This window comes from Cygnus olor, chromosome 1, assembly GCF_009769625.2.
Source record: "Cygnus olor isolate bCygOlo1 chromosome 1, bCygOlo1.pri.v2, whole genome shotgun sequence".
Classification (NCBI taxonomy): domain Eukaryota; kingdom Metazoa; phylum Chordata; class Aves; order Anseriformes; family Anatidae; genus Cygnus; species Cygnus olor.
The window spans coordinates 70,228,693-70,252,037 of NC_049169.1; the positions used below are offsets into that span (position 1 = coordinate 70,228,693).

General features: G+C 34.0%; 1 protein-coding gene across 1 annotated transcript in view; it reads right to left on the minus strand.

Annotated features, from left to right (window-relative positions):
- Positions 1 to 4,801: 4,801 nt before the first annotated feature.
- CCDC91 (coiled-coil domain containing 91) overlaps positions 4,802 to 23,345 on the minus strand; it is a 165,849-nt gene continuing 147,305 nt past the window's right edge. Inside the window, exon 15 of the mRNA XM_040545004.1 lies at positions 4,802 to 5,979. Within this exon, the coding sequence (XP_040400938.1) occupies positions 5,857 to 5,979 (123 nt within the window). The 3' untranslated portion in view covers positions 4,802 to 5,856. The remainder of the gene's footprint in view (positions 5,980 to 23,345) is intronic.

Below are 23,345 nucleotides of genomic sequence, written 5' to 3' on the forward strand. Positions count from 1 at the left end.
GGGCCCAAAACTGAGATAACGCATTTCAGAATGTCCCCATTTTCTCTTCCAGGTAAAAGTAGTAGTAATAGGGATATATAACAAATAGCAGCACCTTACCTTTACCTTCATGTTTTCTGCTACTGTCAAGCCTCATGCTACAATACCTTGATTTATGTCTTTGTGATAGGGACTTTGTTGATATACCTCAACATGTTTTTTTTTGGTAGGCTTTTTAGTAGGGAATATGAGAGTATTCTAGCTAGTATGCTATTAGTTCTGAAGTACCAAGGGAGAAAAAAACTATTTCAATAAGAATATGGAGATATATTCTTCTTAGTAGTAAAAATAAGATGCACCCGCTCACCAGAGTCTCAGCCGGCAGCTCCTCTTCCTCACTATGAGCAGAACAAATACTGACATTTTCCTCAAAGAATCAGTCATGAAATGTGCTCTTGAAACAACTTCTCAGTATGTTTCCAGACCCATACAGACCCATTCCAGACCCTAAAGCTGTTTGCGTAATGTTCATTGCAGATGCAAAAAAATAAGAAGGATGACATTCCAAGCTGGAAATAGCAAACAGCAGAATTCTTGCTGAATTCCTGGGAGCCAAAACTTCACTATCACTCTCTAAGCATGTAATCTATGTTCAAAATAAAAAAGTGGGATGTTTAAATAATTGAATTTTTAAAATTATTGCCACAGAAATAGAGACTGGCCGTGTACCATGGTGACCAGTTATTTTTCAGAAAATTTATGTAGAAAGATTGATGTGAAGTCTCAAGTGATGCCCTAATATGGTGGTAGTACGGGAACAGAAACATCCTTCAAAGTTCACTCGGCAAAAACAATTCTGTTTCTCCTTTGGCTAAAGGGCCTCCTACCATTGTAATGTAGAGGGGATCCATGAAGCTTATTTCTAAATCCAGAGAGGTGCAAATCCCTATGACTCTTGTAAGAAGAGAAAATATTTTAATTTAAAGAAAGAGAATGAATATCCATGACTTGCCATCTGATGGTGATGTTTATCCACTGATACAGATTTATTACCAAATGTGGGAAAAAAAAAAAAGATAGATTTATAACTTTTTTTTTTTTGATAATTGTATTTTTATGATAATGTGTATTAATCAACTTTTTTTAAATTTATTTTTCCCCAGCATTTCCTGTCAAACTGTTTAGAAATACCACTGGAAAAAAGTAGAAGGCCCTGAGTGTTTATTCAATAATACCTTCCTTGTCTATCCATCTTTTGTCTACCCATACTGGACAATGGGAAGCATCTGAAAAATGCTGGTTTTGTAACTCTGAAATGCAAGGAATTAAAGTCAACATAAACAAATGTGAATCTCTGATGCATATTAAAATAGTTGAAATTACACAATGTGAAGGACATGGATAAAATCCCGATATCACATCTATTACAGGAAATGATTGTCCTGAAAGGTGATAGAAAAAATGTAAAACACACACTGTACAAAAAAATGAGATCAGAAGAAAAAAAAAATCACATTTATTTTGTGTTACTAAATACTGTGCTGCCACCAGCACCTAGTGTTAACTCTTACCACTTTCAGAAGATTACTATAAGTCTTTATAATAAATATAATGCTAGTAATGCCTCCCATAGATATGTAATCATCATAACCTACCATGAGTGTCTGTTGTAAATGGTATAAAGTAAGATTGACCTTATGCTCTTCATACAACAGAGCCTGATGAGGGCATTTTTACCTACTCCATCACCATGGCAAGTGAACTGCTTAGGTAATGTCTACAATGAGAAGTCTACACATTTCAGTCCTTTCCTTCAGCTAACAAGGCAAATACTTTCAAATGCAAATACAAACCCTGAGCAGTTCAGCAACTCTGTCAGTTTCTCCATGAAGTTCAACTGTCCAAGTATGACCCTGATTTAGCAGCATTGTTATTAATTTTATGTGTGGTTTAAAATAATTAAACTGTGGTTAAGCTATACTAGCAGATAGGTGACTGATTCTTGAATCCTTAGAACAATATTTTTTGACAGATCAAAGAAAAGGAAAACATTCATTTAGACTGTTTCTGAAGGCATATAAATATTTATGGCCCAAATTATACCCATGTAAAAAGTGTTTTCCAGACCAATGTTTCTTTGACACTTTTAAAATTCTTTGATAAAGGAATAACACAGATGTTATAAACTCTTTCTAGACAGTATTCAGAATGGCCATGAAACATTTTTCAAAACAATCTTTTCCACAAGTTAGTCACTCCTGCATCAAAACTTACAGTACCTAAACTAGTTAAAGCAAATTATGTATTTCAGGTAGATCAGTGTAGGTTGCAATACAGCTAGGGACAGAAAGATGTAAATGACTATTAGACCATGCTTTAACACCTACCCATCTGGCATCAAGACGGCTAACTGGCTGGAAGCTAGATTGGGTATACTTGCGCTATGGACTTTCAAAGCTTATTTTACATTTGCACTAAGTCCATTTGTTACTGCATTGACACTATACATGATCTGAAAGTGAGTATAAATTATATGTGTTCACTTGAACACTTTCTAATCAGTGGCTATTACCTGTTAGGAAACAAGATGAAATCTCTCCATCCAAGGGGAGGGGAAAGTTTTGCAATCCCAAATATGTGCACATAAATCTGCGGAGGAAGAGGAGGGTCTAGTGTGCTATAAGGGAGCTTCAGTGTGAATAGGAATTAGGCCCTTTAAGGTCATGTCTATGTGGATAATTTCAGACAGTCAGGAATTAACATTGCCATTTACTGAGCTGGCAGGACATGAGGCAACTTTTGACCAAAAGCCAATGTAAAGATGCACAAAAATCTTAAAATTTTAATGCAATCTCAGCCTCAAATAACTACTGCTTTTTCTTTGTTCAGCCATGTTATGATATAGTGAAGGAATGTAATGCTTAGACAAATAACATTTTTATTTAACAAAGATTTTCCTAGAGCAAGGCAAAACTTCAAATACTTTCTCACCTCAGTTATTGATAGTATACAAAGATGCGTGGAAATTGATTTCTTCTTTGCTAATGACTTGTACATACATAGTCTCAGAGCTGATCTAGAATTCTGTAATGGAAGCAGACAGGGAGCCGAAAGAAACATACAGAAATACAAGAATGTGTAGGACAGTATGATACCACAATACTCATTACTAACATTAAATTATTGCTTAGACACCTCACTGTTCTGATCTTTTCTGCTCTAGATCATCAGGTGAAAGTGGTGAAATAGAATGAGCCTGACTGATGCTAATGAAAGATATCATTATGTACACTGGATCTATTATTACCTTTCAGGTAGCTTTTAATATACACAACTGATTAAGTCTTATGTAAGTTTATGTAACAAGATTTATAGCTCATTTCTAATATAAAGTATATAATCATATATAATGTATGTTATATGAACTTTTCATGTTCTAGACTGCAGACTCATGAGTTTGAACATTTTAGTTTTGTGTTTGTTGTGTCTAAGGATTAGTTCTAGGGCTTCTTGTTTCTCCCATTACACACCAGTCTTGCCAAAATTATTTTATGTTATCATGAATATAAAGAATACTGATACTTCATTATAGAAGTGAAAAATTACATTAAATGCCATGCTTCAGTGGCAAAGTTCTACCCTGTAGGCTTTCAAACTTATTATTTTCTCTTAAATTCCATTATTTAGTTCATCATAAATAAATTTATTTATATAATAAATAAAAAATATTGTGATGTCACCTGCCATGAGCTAGACTGGGTTTTGTAAACTTCTCCCTGCCTTCCCTCTTCCCAAATTTCCACAAACTATTGATGACAGGCAGACAAGATTAGGCAGAAATAATGAAAACTAAAAATAATCTCTAAAGCTTTGGATGTGATGTGGAGAAGATGGAGTTTATTGCATATTGCAAAGCTTGCAAACTGTGTAACTCTGCTGCTGCTGGATATCTGAACTTCCGCTCTGAGACTTTTAGTTTTGAATGTAATCCAAGCTCCCAATCTGATTTCATATGTCTGTGGTCTAATTCTGCACTTTTGTTCACAGGTAGAGAGGTAGAGCAGGGTAGCAGGGTAGAGAGAAAACCTAGTGGACTAAAACTGTCAAAAGTAAGAAGAAGAAAAAAACCACCACCCTACAGTTCCCTGTGGTAATCACAATATTCAAGAGCTGAGATTAACACATGATGTTATACTGGGGAAGACACACCATAGCTGCCAGTGAAATCTTACTGACTCCGGTCATAAATTTCTTCTTCTCCATAATCACACACTGTGGACATGCAACAAATCTCTTTCATAGCGAAACTGACGGCAAGGACAGATGGTCAAAACAAAGCGAAACAAAATTCTCATTACCATATAATTTGTTTATTTCACCTAGGTAAATAAGATTGGAATCAGCAACACTAAAGTGGCTTTTGGTCTGCCAAATGAATAGGAAACTGGTCAGTCAAGAAATATCAACAAGATGCCTGGATTTTCATACATTTGGAGGAAGAGATCATCACCTAATAAAAAGTGCATTATTTACTTTTTCAGTAAATCTCTGCAGTCATACAGAAGGCAAAAACTATGGTTTAATTACAAAAATTGAGCATAGAAAAAAAATAAATGAAAGGAAACACTCTGCAATACATATTTCATACTGCCAAATACTTAGGCAACTATTTGGAGTTTCTTTATTGCTATAAGAAAGTGATTTATGAAAAGTGACTGCCAGTGGAAAAAAACAACCAAACAAAAAAATCACAACCACCACAGAATACCTAGAACTACACTAAAAAATGTCCATGAGTCCCCACTGAATCACAAGCTCAGCATTAGAAGTATCATTCTCTGTTTATTTATATTCAGTATTATAACAGCATTTTTATTTTCCTTTATTTCATTCAGAACTCTTTTAATTAAGGATCCAAATCTACAATCAAAAGAGTGTAGGCACAGAATTTCCCAGTCACAGACCTATGACTTGATCCAAAGCCCACTAGACAGATGTCAGTGGGCAGTATTTCTACTTCCTTCAATGGGTTTGAAAAGGGCATCTGAGGTCAGCATGCTGCACTCCTTATATTGTCAGAAATTCCACTGAGGCAGTGCAATATCAGTCTCCACATAATTACATACATCTTCTTCCTGAAACTGAGGTCAGTCACTTTAATCATACTTTCATGAGAAAATGAATTTTGGAATCAGACTAGCTTTGTAGAACAGAAATAAAAATACATACTATACATTGGTTACAGCAATGCTCTACACTAACAAATTGCACTGTTTAGTTTTTAAACTTTTCTATTAGTAGAGTTGGAGTTGTTTATAAACGTCTGAAGAAATGACTGTCAAAACTTATGTTTCAGTATTGATTCTTCTATTACACATCTAAAGTAATGAGAAGTGATAAGCTTCTCAGGCTCACTCGAGGCAATGCACTTGGGCACATACTTGAGAAACAGAGATGGACTTGTACCTATATTTAACTGTTTTTCTCCATTTCTTTAAGTATGAAAATAATAATCAATTACATCAAGACGTGATACCACCTTTAAACCAGGCATAACAGGGAATTTTTTTCATCATTGCTGCCATTACCTAGAACTTCAGTCATGGGCTAATAGAAACCACAATGAAAATAAAATCACAAATAAAAAATATTTTTCATGTGATTTTTTTCTTCCTATTTTTTTTCACTCTGATAATAGTAGTCAAAAAACAAACAAACAAACAACAACAAAAAAAAACACAGATACTTCTATCAAGTATAGTTTCAGATCAGTCTTGAACCAATGATACAAATTCAAATGATTAGGAGACGTTTGTTATTTGCTTGACCAAAATTTGCAGCTTCACAAATCACACTGTACCAGTGGCACAGCAACTGTCAGTCTCTCTTTTCCTCTGTAGCTGTGGGATCTTCATTTAATAAAATGCTTAACTGTTTCTGTGCACATGAGAGGAAAAGTTCCAAACTAGACAGATTCCTCTGACGAACAACTTGATCAAGCTGTTGAAATAAGAAAAGAGAGAAAGAATAAGAGAAACTAGAAATAAATTTAGGGTTTAATCAGCAAAAATTCAACCATATTCATTAATAAAATTCAACAACCACTACAAAACAAAGCAGTCTTTTGTGCATGCTATTTAGTAACAACTTTTTCACAAGGTATTTGTGTCTCTCCAAAATAAAATGTACATTAAGTCTAAAAGTAACTTGCCAACAGCTATCAAATCCTAAATGATAAGAAGTTTGAGAAACCTTAACAGCATAATTGCCACAGTAGACAAATCCCCATAGCATCTTTTAAAATTGCTGCTGTTAAAAGATCCTGCTTCTACTGTAAAATAAATGCTACATATGGCTGCATATTTCCAAAATTCAGTCTACTTTTAATTAAAATAGCAACGTTTAAATAGTTACCAGAGGAAAAGTAATATTTTCTGCCTACTTTGTTTATTCCAACTTTTTTTTTTTTTTTTTGGAATCCTATACTGTCAGACAAACACAAACTATATACTTTCAGTACAGAAAATGCTCCTTTCTTTCCCTCCAAAAAAGATAAGAACACAATGACAAGATTTGCTGGGTTACATGCAAATTAGATAGAAATATGGTTTGGAAAAAGGTATTTGAATTTGCTAAATAGTGTAACAATAGTAAATAAAATGCACAGCACTTCAAATATCAAATGAGTAATATTGCAACTGCGCAATGTTTTCCACATGACTACGCTTTAATTGGCTACAAATTTAACTAAATACTTATACAGTAGTGACACAGGGTGAAACTAAAAGGTAGTGGTATAAAGCTTTGTACTCACATTTTTAATTATAGCTTTCAATAAAAACTCAGATTCTATCGTCTCTCTCTGCATATGTATGCAGGCAGCTCATTACTTGGCAGTTCAGTTAGTTGTATGAATGGACATTTTGTTTTGTAACAGAAATCCACTTTTTAAAATTAATAAGACTATAAGGCAAAGTTAGCGATACCTTCCTGCTTCATTTTGAAAATGTCTTTATGACATAGCTGCAGCAGTGTGACTGAATATACAAAGGGAAACATTGTTATGACCCTGTGCTTTGCTGCTCTTCATGCTACTCTGAAATGCAAAACCAGGCTCAAGTAGTTTGAATATTTTGGCGTTTTCTTTCAATGATGATGGATGTGTCAATTACACTCACAAGCACAATGCACACCTATTTTCTAGAAGCCACACAATCATAAAACTCTTGTTTAGTAATATACATCTGCTTGTATATATATTCTATTTATTGTCCTACAAATTTCCAGCTGTTGTGCAAATTTTTGCATCTCTTAGCCTGATGTGAATCTAGCCCACTGATTTACAGCAGATTTTAAAGTGGATCTAGTTCAAATAAATTTCAGAAAGTCTACTCTTGATATACTTAAGTAATAGCTGCTATTGAAAAGAACATGAAAGATTTGGAAACAACAAACCAAACTCTAAAAAAGACATCTAGAAAAGACAGTCAGGAACAAAGAACAATATTAACACCCTGTTGTGATGGTGCATCTCTTCTGTTTTGAAAGGTATCTTACCACTTTCCTCCTCTCTGGTCCAAAATATAAAGAGCATTTTGCACAGAGAAGCTTGTAGATGTTTTTGTGCTTGTGACCTATATTTCTTTGGGAATGGGTAGATATAGTCCAATTCACATAAAAGCATGTTATGTCTTAAGAAAGAACATGGGAAACCTATTTCTCTAAACATATTATGTCATCAAATTCTATTACTTTTTGTAGATATACCAGCTGGACAAGCTTAGCATGAAAGTGACTTTCAAAGGTCTGCCTTTTATGGCATATTTAATCATCTGTATCCTTAGATAAGATTTCTTTATTAAGCTTTGACCAAGAGTTTTGGCCGTTTTCTTTTCGTGAAGCCTTTCCCTGCAGATTCTGCTTTAAAGAGATCAAAGTAGCTCACCCGATGTGTGTTCCGATATGGCGTTTATAACTTTACCAAGGCATCAATCTCCAACTGTATGCTGTTACATTTATTTCACCAAATAGTAATGTACTTTTAATGTGTATAGCAATTGGCTACAATATGAACAAAACAATTTCATCAAGCTAGAGAGAGATTTTAAAAGTCTCATATGAATTAAGAACACGTTTGGGTAGTCTTTGTTGAGCTCAAGTGGTTAGTTGGTAGTGTCCCTTTGTCCATTAGAAAAGTTTATGGCTTGTTAGAAGTTTATGTAAATTCAATAACATAAAAGTTCAGAACTCAGTCATCCCTTAAGCTTTACCTTGACAGTACATTTTAAAACTCTTCCATGACAAAATGGAAATGACAAAACACTCTAAAAGACAAGATCTTCACATGACACAACAACAACAACAAAAAACAGTGAAATGATGCTGGCTTTGAAAATAGTACATTTAAATGTGTTCAGAAGGTGAACATTCCCATTCATGGAGAAATTGGCTGGGAAACTGAAAAAATCCAATGAAGCTTCATTATATAATATATTGTTTAATGAAGTATTTGGAACAGACAATTTTTTTGAACAGTGCCTTAACACTAATGTGTTGCTGCTTGCATAACATACCATTAGATGTGAAAATATGTAAGTAAGACATTTTTAACTTCGTTTTTCTAAACAGTCTTCCCTCTATATTTTTAGGTCTTGTTCACTTCATAGAATGATCTCTATTTAAATAAACATAAATGGTCATCTGGCAAATTCAAACTAAATGTGACTCATATGCAAATGTAATCAGTATGAATAACGTATTAGGGATGGAGCATTCACACAACCAAACCAACCCAAATGTTTTAATTCTGTAGATACTTAAAAATGTACTGTTGGTACAGATCCACCACGAGAGATTTTCTACATCACACCATCACTGTTTTAAATATTAATAAATGTTTTTCTTCCATCGTATGAAATCTATCCAGTTCAAAGTTCCCAATTCTGTATGTTTTGTCCCACTGACATAACTTTATTAAAAAAGTTTTAATGCCCCTGGCATTAAAGGTTTATCTGAACTTCTTTAGTTCAATACTATATTCTTATCTTTTTACAGTTTTATTATTATTATTATTTAGAAAGGAAGGAAGGAAGGAAGGAAGGAAGGAAGGAAGGAAGGAAGGAAGGAAAAGAAAGAAAGAAAAAGAAAGAAAGAAAGAAAAAGAAAGAAAGAGTAAAAGAAAGAGGAAAAGAAAGAGAGGAAAAGAAAGAGAGGAAAAGAGAAAGAAAGGAAAAGAGAAAGGAGAAAGGAGAAAGGAGAAAGGAGAAAGGAGAAAAGAGAAAAGAGAAAAGAGAAAAAAAGAACCAGAGTTTGCCTGGCTATGTACTCATATGGAACCTACTAACAAATTGGCTATATATGGTTTTGAAAAGCAGTTCCTCAACTCCACAGAGTCTATACCACCCCTGAAAATCCCACAATCATTGAGATGCATTCGTTTGCCTAAAATAAAACACCTTTAGTCCACTTTCAAGGTCTTTGGTGTTATTCCACCATCGTTCTGGCCAAAAGGTGACTGGATGAGACTGTGAGACTCCGTGTGGGTTTCCACCTTAGTCATATCCTGAGATCACCCAGAATGATGTGCCTTGAGCCACACAAGGCATGCCCGGAAGGGAGGCATAGGCCTCAACAGTACTCATATATCAATGGAAGCAAGAATTTGGGAAATTAAACTAAAGGCTCATATGCAGATGTGAAGAATACTGCCACCAGGTGACTGCTTTCATTCTGGACTGCTCTATTTTATTTTAAGTCAATCCACCTTGCCCTGAATCACTTCATAAATACATAGCTCAAACCAAAGTTAAGAATTATTCTTGGCTCCACATTTTCTTAGCCTTCATCATGAAGTTCAAATTTTCTGTACAATGGAAAGAAAATCTATGTGTCTGATGCCTTAAGTAAAAAATACTGTTTCTTACACACACACAAAAAGCAAACAAACAAAAACAAACAAACAAACAAAAAAAGAGCATTCACTTAATTTCCCTAATATAATAACCCACAAAGAAAGAGACTTTTATGGCATAAGTTCTTAGCTTCCTCTATCAACTATTCTCCAACCATTTAAACATTTCAAATTGCTAGAAGAGAAACACAGTCAGAACTCTATAAATAATTACTATATATCAGAATTATATTATCATTATTAGTAAATAATAAAATATTTTCTGGAAAATGCAAGATGAAGATTTAAAGATAAAATTCTAATTTTATCATAGTAAACACATATTTTATTATTATTCTCACGGCAGCTTTAAGTTCACCCAGAAAAGTGAAGAAAGCAAATTTTGTACAAATAGATCCTTCACTTTTCCCTTTGGTATAAATATTAAGATGTTTACAAGAATATTTTTCAAAACTATTTCTCAAGCATTATCTTTTTCCAACACCAAATAGCTTTGTATCTGTAGAAAATGGTAGATACCTTTCTAAAAAAAAAAAAAAAAAGTGTATTGAATAATTTATCTGTACTTCAAGTGATAGCCAAATGCAATTCCACTCATTATTCTGGCTTTGTAATACTAACAAACTCCCTGAAGTTGCAATCTTCTTTTTATCATAAGATTCAACATGTACCATGACCAGAGATTTAAAAAGAATGAAGATATTGAGTACAAAGTTGTTAATTTCTTATTTATAACTGGTATTTTTTATAGTTGATCACACATGTACATTATAAATATAAAGAATAATCATTATGTTACAATTTCAATGAAGCATAGCAGCTTCTCTTAAACATCATAAAATCAGAAATCAGCTTTTTAGTCCTGATAATTTTTTAAGAAACTCAATAAAAGATCTGATACAAGTCATACAAAGTATTGCAAACATAAAGAAATCATTTTAGTATGGTGATATACATGTTGTTATTGATCCATAAAGGAGAAAAAAAAAAAACACAAAATCCAGAAAAGTACTCTTGTCACCTAAAGAAAATCATATCCATGCAAATTTCAAATGTTAAATTAATGTTTCGGGGAACTGAAAACACTGAGATTGATGTGTAAGAGAATGCGTTCTGAAGATCAAGCTTGGCAGGTCTAGATTAATGGGGGTGACAAAAAGGCTTTCCGTTTATTTAGTTTTACTAGTAGCTGCTTATTAGTTGTTGAATAGAATTCATTGCTAAGGTGATTCTTTGCAACTGATTAGCCACAAGTAATTATTTATAGACACCATCGTGGCATCATTACACACATTTTTTTAAAAGTGACTAGTAATATGAACTACATATGTCAGCATCTTCCTTTCCTCTTTCTAAGTAATATTCAGTAGAAAGAGGACATTTCAACATTGTAGGTAAAAGCAATCAAGATCTTGGTGTAGTATTTCTTGCAAGTTTATCTGCTTTTATTTAGTCCTGATTTCTCTACATATTTTTGTTATTGATAATATAACAAAGCTTTGTCTATTCACTGATTGTGAACTATAACTTCTATTTCCTGTTTTGTATATGGTTTTGTATTATATGTATTTACTAAATAAAGAACTTAAAAAAGCAACAACTATAAAACAACTAATGAGGATTAACTTATTTCTGATTACAATTTTTTGATAATTTCATTAAATGTCCTCTTCTTTGCAGAAAGCTAATACAAGCCTAAACTAACAATAAAGTGAACTAATATTTTTCATTAAAAGATTGGATTATTTTATTTTATTATTCTATAGTTTTACCATAATATTGTTTACTCAACACTTCGAGGGATATCTCCATGAACAATACAATATTAGTGAAATGTGCTCATGATGAAAGAATATTTCTTCTGAATATTTATGTACTTAACAATTAAGGTCCAAAGGAAAAAAAAAATCTAGTCCCACGAGAATCAGAAATATAATTTAGTGACCCATTCTATACAATGTATTTTTAATGTAATATTGGCTGGGTTGTACATGGAGCAGTTACTCCAGATGTAATGCAAATTCTTGGTTGTAATCAACCGTTGGTGTTGTGATCAAATTAAAATTTAAGTATTTTTCTTTTGCCTAATTATATGTACATCTGTAATAATATGTAATGTCTTCATTAAAGCATTTTAACAATAATCTGCATTATGAAATACAGGTAATGGACTTTCTAAAGAATGGTCCAAACTTCAGTGAGAAGTGGATGAAGACCTGCATTTTAAATCCATTTTAACTGTAGCTACTTTTTATGAATGAGAAAAAATAATTTCTGAAACATTATGGGTTTTCTTGTATAATTAAAACCTTAGGTTTTACAGTTTCATCCTGCCCCCATTCACAGTGAGAAAAAAAAAACAAAACAAAACAAAACAAAACAAACACATTGAAATGGACTACTTAAACTTAGTGCAAAGATTCTTTGCATATGCGGTACTGTATGCTGAATAACAAACCTAGAGTTCAGCAGAATATTACACTGTCATTACAGGCTCATAAATGTCTTCTCACAATTTTATCTGCCGACATTTCTCCTTGAAGAAAAATGAAAGATGCGGGGTTTGTTTGGTGCAATTTTTATGATTTTTTTTCCACAACTAGCCCACACTAGTGAATTAGCCTGACATGATTCTGAAAAATTCCATGGTTACAGAAGTTCAGCTATATGATCATATTTTCTAGTAAAACTATGGGCTCAGAAAGCTTTCCCAGTGCACTAACATGAACTTCTCCCCATAGGTTCAACAGAAGGCTTTAAAAATTTCCCTAGCACATTAAATATAACATATAAAAATTTATTACCTTGAGGAACCTGCAAATCTGTGAGTTGGATGAGGAAACAATGAACTACTTCCTCTAATTCCTTTACTGGATGAGAAGGAAAACAGATCCATATGGTACATATGTGCAGCAGAGCTTATTTTAGAGTTAATCCCAGAACAGACCATTTTTTGTCTGTCCACCTGTGAATTTCTACTATTGATAACATGTACTAAGTATATAAAAACAAGGTTCTTCATGGCTGTAATTTATACAGTATCTGCTACACATTAGAATGCTATCAGTGTTCCAGACAGAACCTCTAGAAAGAGTGATGTTTAATAAATTACATTGCCATGTGAGAATGTTTCTTCCTCCTTAAATAAATAATGCTGGAACTTCTAAACCTTAAGGATTTTATACTCTAAACTTGATCAGTGAAACCATTAAAATAATACCATATGTTAGAGACATCTTTAAAACAGATTTGCCTAGTCTGCTGAAGGTGGTGGGAAAACACCCTGTCAACCCTCTCAGGCTCTCTCCACTGTCTCCCAGCTGGACACAAGAATGTAAGAAAATACCAACTTTCTTTCATATAAATCAGAGAAGGAAATTTGCTTTCAATTAAGGAAGCTAGACTGAGTGCATAAAGGAACTAAAATGGTTGCAGCACCTGCTTGGACTGCTGTAAAAGGTGAAAAATAGGCATTATCTAAAAAGACAATAATAGAAATATTAATGTGTAGAAATGCATGATAAACCTCTGGGTTGACCTACCTACTTAATAGATTAGGAGCATAGGATTTCTTTACTAAGCTATTTAAAGACTATTGCCATACGCTAAATATAGAGAGCTACCAAAATTGCTACTGTAATTGCTGATGGGAATAGCAATCAGATTCAACATACCTAATACAAACATACAGAAATGTATTCAAACAGTACTTAAGTATCAGGATATCTTATACAATGAAATGCACTTGTATAATCTTACAAATTTAGGCCCTGAAGCTGCAAACTTCCATATGCTTGTAAAATTTTGACCACAGTAGGGACTCTCCTGCTATTAAAGTCACTCATGTATATTATGTGGACATGCATCTCATTGATTTTTAAAGGTTTCCAAAACAAAAGCTTTCAGAGAAACTTGTTGAACATGTAGAAAGCAAACATGTTCCTTATAGCTTACTATCTGATGCATGAAAATGCTGATTATATGAAGGAAGTCAGATTATTATTTTTTAAATAATGATCTTTCCGTTCTCTCTTCATTGCTGAGGAGTGACATTCCATTGTGAATCTATCAATATTCATAGTCTTTGACTGCTTATACAATCTTTCCAAGAACACAGGATTTTGTAATGCTGACATGATAGCTACTAGGAATAGTGAAGTTCTTACAATTCCCTTCTATTTATAGACATTGAAAACAAAGTGTGCTCTGCCATTTCTAGTGCCCTGTACTAAAACGCACACAATGATCTTCAGTGTCAATATCTCCTGCTTCTATTTCTAAAGAAAAATATCCCTATATCATCACCTGCTGTTTTTCTCTTCTTGAATTACTGCAGGGTGTCAAATAGACTACTTAAAATTAGGAAAGCATAGATCAGTTCTACTAATTAAATAGCAAAACAATTAAGTTTGGCACCTGTATACTATGTGAAAAATGCATATATTTGAATTAATAAAAGAGTAGAATGGGGAATTATTTTGCAGACTGCTTCTGATGTTTTATAGAGTACAGGCTGAGTAACACTGGCTTAGATTGGGCTGGTTTCAAATAAACCCTACTTCCCGTATGTTATGCCACACAAGATAGATTCATGTTTTCTTCTGGGCACTATATTTTCTTCTGCTTGTAAGAATGGAAAAAAAAGCAAGAAATTATCTGTGATGGATACAAATCACATAGATACCGATCATCCTCTAAATACTTTTATGTTATCCCCATTGATACTATGCAGCTAAACTTTTATGACAGCTCTGGGTAAATTGTTATGACTGTTTCACAAGTGAAGCCATGAAAGTGAACTTATGCTATATATGTTCCTAAGCTACATATGATTATACACAGCATAGAATTCAACAAAGTCTGCAAAACCTCTGAAAGAAATATGTTTGGGAGGTGACTGTATAGATCTTAGTATATACTAGATTACAGTCCCTGCAAGATAGGCACAAAGCAGAAGACTAATAACGAAGTAACTAAGGGGCAAATTCATCAGATCACCTTCTCTGATATGGAAGAAGGAACTAAAGATATATAACAGAACTTAAATTAAGGATATGTAAATAATTCATATTGCTTTCTATCCAGGCTTGTCAGATCCTGGGTCCTTATGGATGGTAGAAGTCCTTAACAGTTTTCAATCTTAAGCCATTTTAAGTACCCAAATCAGTCTTAAACACCATCACATCCTGTTTTAATAAGGCTACAAATGACTTGGCAGGGATTACAGAGGGCTTCTAAGAAGCATTATAACCACAGATTTCCATCTCTCCAGGAAAGTGCCTGAAGACTATCCTTACTGTAAAGCCATGAGTGCAGTACAGGGTTGAGCTCTAGATCTGGTACCAAAGATCTGCTTCATCTGTCAATATGCACAAACATTCAAATTAATCTAGGGTAAGCATGTTCAGTTAAAAGCAACAACAATTTTCCTACATATATAAATTGCTACTGTTATCAAATCAAATGAAAAACATGTTATCCGATGGGCTCATGGTAAGTCACACTCAGAGAATTGCCTTGCAGTATTAAGATGGTATCTACAGAACTGGAATCATCCTGCCTATCTGAAAAGAAACAGAAAAAATAATAATAAGTACAATATTTTTTATTACTGAGAGAATGAATTTTACACTATCAGGGCATATATAAGCAAAATAGAAATAATCATTGCATCATTAGTGTTTGTAGCAGTTTCAAACTGAAAAACCTACCCTAATAAGGTGCATGACTGGGCAACCAGAGGGTAAATCTCCCCACTGCTATTCCACTGCCATGAGGGCTTTCTAAATACTGTATCAAATGTGATTCTTCATTAATAAGGCATTCACCAGGACCACAATTCCTTTGTTTCCAGGAAGGAATGTAACAGGTGGTTAACAATAGACAGCAACAGAAAATCTCTGTTTTAGACTGGGATGTGAAAAATGATGCTATATACAATGCTGAAACTACAGATAACATCACGAGGCAGAATGTAGTTATTCTACTTAGGGATTTATTTAGATTCTACTTAGGGATCAAGAAGACTATATCATGATTATCTGAAGTTTCCTGTGAAATTGTGATACTATATGCCACTAAAACATAGCTACTTGTAAAGCAAAGTGATCCCCAACAACACTCTGGAGTTTAGTGCATACTAAAGTAGTAGGAAATAAATAATCCTACCTCTTAATCATGAGGACTGCTTGATTTAACTGTTAGGTTTATAGTTTTCATTTTAATGAGACTTTGATTATAAGATGTGATAGGATGAAACAGCATATACTTGAAAGCAGAAGCAAAGATGATATCATATGAAATACCTATATCTTTCTAAAATTATGTTACCATTGTAGATTGAAGTTGATGGATTCACATGAAGGAATTCAATAAGCAAAATCAGCCTGCAGTAAATCTGTGGTAATTCAGCTTTAAGTCAGTGGGAATGATATATGTATTAAAATAAGTAATTAAGCTGTAAGGTTTGGGAAACAGAAAATTAATTTTCTACAATCCAGACAGGCATTTCTGAGACCACACGTAAAGGACTTCTTCAGTATTGATAGGACTGCAGCTTTTGCTAATGCTTTTTACTGTCAGACCCATTTTACTGGAAATCTCAGTTTGGAATTTGAAGCCAAAATACTGCAGCAAAATTCAGGGCAGCTGCTGGAGAAGCACTTCATAAAGTTGCAGCTGCAACAGCGTCATCAAAGAAAAGACCTCCTTGTTTCAAAACATACACAGATTGAGTACCCACGGCTCTCAGCAGGTCATCACTTAAACACCACAAGGAGAAGATTCTAAAGAAGAAGGAAAGAAACAACAGCGAAAGATAAATATCTGCAGGCTCTATGCTCTATCAAACCACGAATTACTTTTGCAACTGCTAGCCAGCAGAAACTTCTTAACAACACAAGTAAAGCATATTCCCCAAAGCAGCTTCCCTTGTTTACTAGACAAACTGCTTTGCTTCTTTTCCAGATGCAGATTTACGGATTAAGGCTTTATACTGAAAAAACAACATCAGGTACATATAGCTTCAAATAGCTTGGCAGGCTTCTTTGTTGTTGTTTCTGTTTTGTTTTGTTTTTGTTTGTTTTTAACCTTGGTATTCCTTATTTTACATAAAAATAGGCAAAATAGAAATACCTTGTAAGCTGCAGGGGGTGGGGAAGAAAGGGAAAAGCAACCTTGACCACAAAATGAGTCAATAGTTTGCAGCCAAGGCAGAAAAACAGCATACATATGCATATGCATATGTTAACAATATCCACAGTTAAGTCACTGAAACATCTTGCTAAATTTCTAACAAATGAGAAAAGATATCCTAGTGTTTTGTTTGTTTGTTTGTTGTTTTGTGTTGTTATTGAAGCTGACTTCAGTACAAAAAGTATATGGGAAACCACATAGTGCTTCTTCATCTATCTTATCTTATTACTGCTGTAGATAAGAACATTTACTTTTTCACATCTCTCTATAGTTTAATAGACAACTGAAGTCTCAGATTTTGATCCCTCTGGATTTGTTGCAGGAATACAACTGCAGGAAATAATCAGGAAAGATTAATCAGAAGACACATGGTAAGGCCAATTTCCCAATTATTTTTTTCAAATAAAAATTCAGTAGAAAAGTAAAACAAAACAACAACAAAAAAGAAAGAAAATAAGAAAGATTAGATTAGAGCAATGAAGCTGCAAGATTTGGGATAAAAATAGTTTCAAAATTTCTGCATATAACCAGTTCTGAAAAGCTTCTAACAATTTCTCAGCTAACCCCGCCCCACCCCCCCCCCCCCCCAAAAAAAAAAAAAAAAAAAAGAAGCAGTTAAAAATACTGAGGTTCAAGAATCTCCATACAAAAGGCCTTGGCTGTAAATGAGAATCAGTTAAAACAAACAAATGAAAACAACAACAACAACAACAACACAAGCAAACACACAGAGTTCAGAATATTCCTCAGCTCGTGTGGAAGGCATTTAGAATCAGAATAAACTATCCTTATGCACAAAGTTATCTACCCATTTTATTTGTGGAATGAACAAAAGAAGAAATTAATTCTCTTTCAAAACTGTATGGCCAAGAGAATCTGTTAAGTAATGGGCCTTTGTGGTAGACCCACACTTACTCTAGCCCTATCCTATGTTTGTGCATGAAGAGAAATTCTGCAGAAGACAATTTTTTTTTTTTTAAATTAAGATGTGTGTGAGTTCCGGAGTTTTGCATCATGAAACAAGAGACCACAACCGTGACCTTGCATGTCATGGAAACACAATAGATAAAAAGGCCTTCTGTACTCTGTTCTTGCCTCTTTGGGGCCTAATTTTAATTTAATTAAAATGATATCACAAAAATTGCAAGGATGGAAGAGACCTTCTGATCTTTGCATTGAGAATTTACAACAAGGTCAATCAGTGTGGAACTTCTGCAATTTGGCAGTCTTGCAGGTACCTGCCAAAATGCCGTTGCTAAGCATGTTCATCATTATTGCTCCAAGACTCATTAGGATCCCCTTGGTGCCAACAAAATGATACAACCAGGACTAACAAAAAAGCCAACAAGTTGGCTTATGACAACAAAAACAAAATAGCAGATGATTTACTTTTAACTTTAATTAATCCAAGTTGATCATATTGAACTGATTACATGTCATGTCTAGTACAAAGTAATGTGGATTACACTTACAGTAATAAAATTTCTAACTGGTGCTGTGCTACCAACATACCTAAATACATATATGCAAAAAATCTGAATTAAGAAATATCAGTGGAATACAAATCATTAGAATAGAAATTTGGTTACAAGCATGTATATGAGTTTGAAAGAAAAAGACAACAAATTAATAATGATTTTATTTTACTAGGAATATGAAAGTCCTTTGCCTCAAAACACCCATTTACTTAGTCTAATAGAATATTAAATGGCTAACCTCCAAAATTCAGTTTCACGTTCTAAATTTCTCATTAGGATGGTAAAATATGGGTATTTATGTTCATTCACACACAAAGATCCAGTCTTTGTGTTGTGGTTTTGTTTGTTTACTTTTTATTTTATTTGTTATTAGCAGCTTTTAGTCAATCTAAAATTCTCTTCTGAATAACTAAGGACAAGAGCCACAAGTTGCATTTAAAATGCATAATTCCACAAATCTAATTAAGAACTTTGAATTTTTCCTCTACTTAATTTCAAAACAGATTTCAAGGAATATGTGCAGAACACAAAAGAACCACTCTCAAAACCAATGATCTGGTTATAACTTTCTGATTTCCAGAAACACAATTTAAAGTACTGTTCAATTATAACACAAGAAGGATGAATCTGGAATAATACTGGAGAGCCTCACTTACAGAGGACAGGAGGTATGTAAGGATGCCTCACTTCCTACCATCACACACAGCTTTCCTGATGGACAACAGAAAGAAATATGGAAGTCTCTTCCATTTCCTTATCAAATATTTGCGTAACAGAGGGACCTTGAATGTCAGATGTTATATTTCCCTGGACCTCAGGTTTTGCTTAATCACCTAATGATGATTAACCACTACCCACTGATGGATACATCTGGGTGATATTAGTACAGCAAACCTTTATTAATGTGAACAGTCTACCCCCACAGAGAAATTTTACTGATTACGTGATTGCAAACCAAATCCAAAGTTGATATATCTCTTACAGTAATTATATCAGTGTATGCTGGATTAAAAACAATGTGTCTAAATCACGAGTATATTTTGAAATAGTGTAATAACCAGTCATCTCGCTGTTGGACATTATAATTCATCCTGTCATTTTTTTCCCTTTTGGCTTTGATATCACAGTCTTTTCTCAGCAGTAATACCACTTGAATTTGATTTCAACTGGAATTTTGCCTCAGTAAAGAGTACAGGCATAATTTCAGTCTTTGAAGACTTACACAGTGAGGCACAAAAGGATATATGAAACAGTTCTAAGTAAAGAATTTCAAACACTTGCAATTTTACTCCACAGCAATTGCAAGATACATACAATAGGTTATGTATGTAGTTTCAACTAAATCACTTTCATGAGTATAAATGATTACTCAAGGAGTTTCAAAATTATAATTTTATTTAATAATTTCCTTTGGATTTTAATGAACCTAAGTAAGTGGCAAAGAACTTTTTCTTGTTTTGTTTTGTTTTATTTTGTTTTTCTTTGCATTTTTAAAGACAGAGTAGTATAATTTACAGGAAATTAAAATTTCTCCTAAATGCATGATGCTTCAGTATTGACAAGTGGCAGAAAAATGTCCTAAGATACTCTGATGAAAACTGTCTAATAGGATCTATTGAACAAAATACTGTATTCCTTGATCAGAAACCACCATTTCATTTTAATATTTAGAAATGATATTTTCAAATGTTATAAAGACTTAAGAATTCAGGAAACAAAATATACAGCTCATTTCTGTACCACATGCAGTACGCTGCTTCAAGATGCCTTATTCACAGAGGAAAAAAATGGACAGCCAGGTGCACCAACTCATTTTACACTACAACTTTACATAAATCCCTTACTTAATCCTTTGGATTTATACTGCTCTTTGAGTTTGGTAAAGGAGCAGTGTGAAAATGCTCCTAAAGCCTCAATGTAAACGTTTCGTTAATCCTATTAAAGCCACAAAACAGGCCCAGCTGAATGAGCAGGAAACTGAGCTAAGGAACTCTCAGTGACCCCATCATACTACTGTCTCTCTTGGCACTGACCTGTTGGTCACAAGTTCATCCTGGGCATGACACAGATGTTCTGACATCAGGCTGATTCAGAACATCAGTATGTGGGCCCTTATAATACATACGCACATACCGGATGGTGGCGTGTTTTGTAGTAATATAAAGCTTTGGACTGGTAACTTATAGCTGAATTATTAATAGTTGATACAAAAATAGATGATGTGAATAAATAGTTTTAAAAGCATCTTTGTTGCATTACACAGAATTTTGTGTTCCCCAAACATGACATTGAATTCCACCAAAAATGATATAACTTTATTGCTTTTCTTTTAGAGTTGGAGGATGGGGAAAAGTTAAAATAAAAATATTCAAGGTGACACCACACTTTAAAAACTGGGAAACTGGTCTGTTAAAATGTGTTGGTGGTAACATTTAGGGTTTGGACTCCCATTAATGTGGCCCCAGGGAAAATATAAACACTCTTTCTGAAATTAAACCTTGAGTTTGCCCACCACAGTCTTGTTTTCAGCTTTGGCTGCTGGCACTTCAGCCTGCAATTGAGGCCTTGCGTCAAATGCCAAACCAAACATTCAGGAACAAGAATAGTAATGACACCCTATTTTGTTCTAAGTCATATTAAAATACAGAAAGTATTAAAAAAATAAAAAATAAAAAAATCACTCATTTGAGACTAATAACGTAGGAGAAACTGATTTTCATAACCTCTCCCACTTGCACTTGCCTTCGAATAATACATCTTCAGAAGAAAGCCATGCTTGATTCTTGAAGTCAAACACAGAAAACAACACATCAAAATACTGATAATCAGCAACTATCACTGAAGAGTATGAGTTTTACTTACAGAAATTCAAAAATAAGTTGTCTGATTTTGATGCATGATTTTGCAGTTGACAATACAAAAGGATCAGTAAATGAAAGCCACCAGTCTGTAACACAAGTTCTTCAAGAAGGTCCTTCATGTTCCCAGGGATGGGATGTACTAATATCATAACTCTTACAGAAACATTTTAAACCTGGATTTTAAAACCTTCTTTTCTTAAATACCTTGCCTACAAGGTGATAGTGTGCTGCTGCAGCTATTATCTTTTTCCTCTCTCTCCTGGGGCTGTAGCAGTAGCCTTCTGTAATCTCACAATGGAGGTGGATTGAGAGTATCAGATAAAATACATATGTTCTTTCTTCCAGCTAAGGAACTGTTATCTCAGACCCAATAAGGGAATAATCACTCCTGCCTGTCCTACCTCCAGCTTCTGTAATGCCATATGGTACACAGACAATGTCCTCTATAAAAATTACAATCTTTATCTACATGGGAGATATAGAGTATCTTATGTAACCACTGCCCTAATACTCTTTTCAGGGATGGAAATCTGGGTTGTAAGGTAATCTGACTGTAAGAGTTGACTCAACTCTTGACTCTAACTAACTCAAAGCACTGATTAGAGATCCCTTAACCTGACACTGGAGAAAATGAAAACCTGAAAAATGTGAAGTAATCAGTTTACCAAGAAGACAGACGATAGTGAGGCAGGACTTCTAACAGAAAGTATTAGGAAACATTCTACTGCTAACGCACAGCAGTCAGTTGAAGAATATGACTTTATGATATGCTGTAGACTTATATCCAATATACTGAGTGAATGACAAGCTTCCCCATCTTTTTTTTAATTTTAATTTTTTTTATTTTAAGAGAAATCAATTTGCAATATGGATGACAAACTGCTACCAAACAGGTGTACAATTCACAGCCTAGCCTGCATCACTGTGCAGAAACACTTCACTTTTATTTGCAGACTACATGTATTTCAGTCTGAATGCACTGGATAAACAGATGCTGTGTGTTTGTCATGCATCATCTGTAGAGAGGTGGGGGTTGGTCTGTTCTCCCACGTGCCTGGTGACAGGACGAGGGGGAATGGGCGAAAGTTGCGACAGGGGAGTTTTAGGTTGGATGTTAGGAAGTACTTCTTTACCAAAAGGGTTATTAAGCATTGGAACGGGCTGCCCAGGGAGGTGGTGGAGTCACCATCCCTGGAGGTCTTTAAAAGACGTTTAGATGTAGAGCTTAGCGATATGGTTTAGTGGAGTACTTAGTGTTAGGTCGGAGGTTGGACTCGATGATCTTGAGGTCTCTTCCAACCTAGAAATCTGTGTCTGTGTCTGTGTCTATCATGCAAATAACTGAGAAGAAGGCAGAGTACTGGATCCTTAATACTGTTCTAAACTATAGCTGAAAAGGGTTGGGAGCAAATACTTTTTAGCAATGCAAGCACAATGAGCCACATCAGCAGTCTTTTTGGAACCATAAAGTTGACTATTTTAGAAACTGCCAATTATATGTGTACTGTCTAGCTACTAAAGTTACTGTAGTAGTTTATTGCAACAGATATTTTCAGTCTAAGACATTAACATGTATTTTAGAAGACTTTAGAGGCACATCATTTATCACTCACATGCAGTATATTTCTGAAAGACAGTTTTTCTTCTTTTTCTCTAGTGTTTCTAGTGTCCTCTAGTGTTTCTTCTTTTTCTTCCACTCATTATCATGACAGTTCTATAAATATATATTTTACTAGAGATGGTAAATAATTTTGCAAGTTTACTTAAGAGTAGAAAAAAGACTGGGACTGGATGGGCAGAGCTGAAAAGTTTAGACAATATAAATAAAGTAAAAAAAAAAATCATAATCTAAACATGATCATCACCCCAAGAATCCATGCTGTTATGTTGTAATTATCATGGATTTAAAGTTATATTAGGATT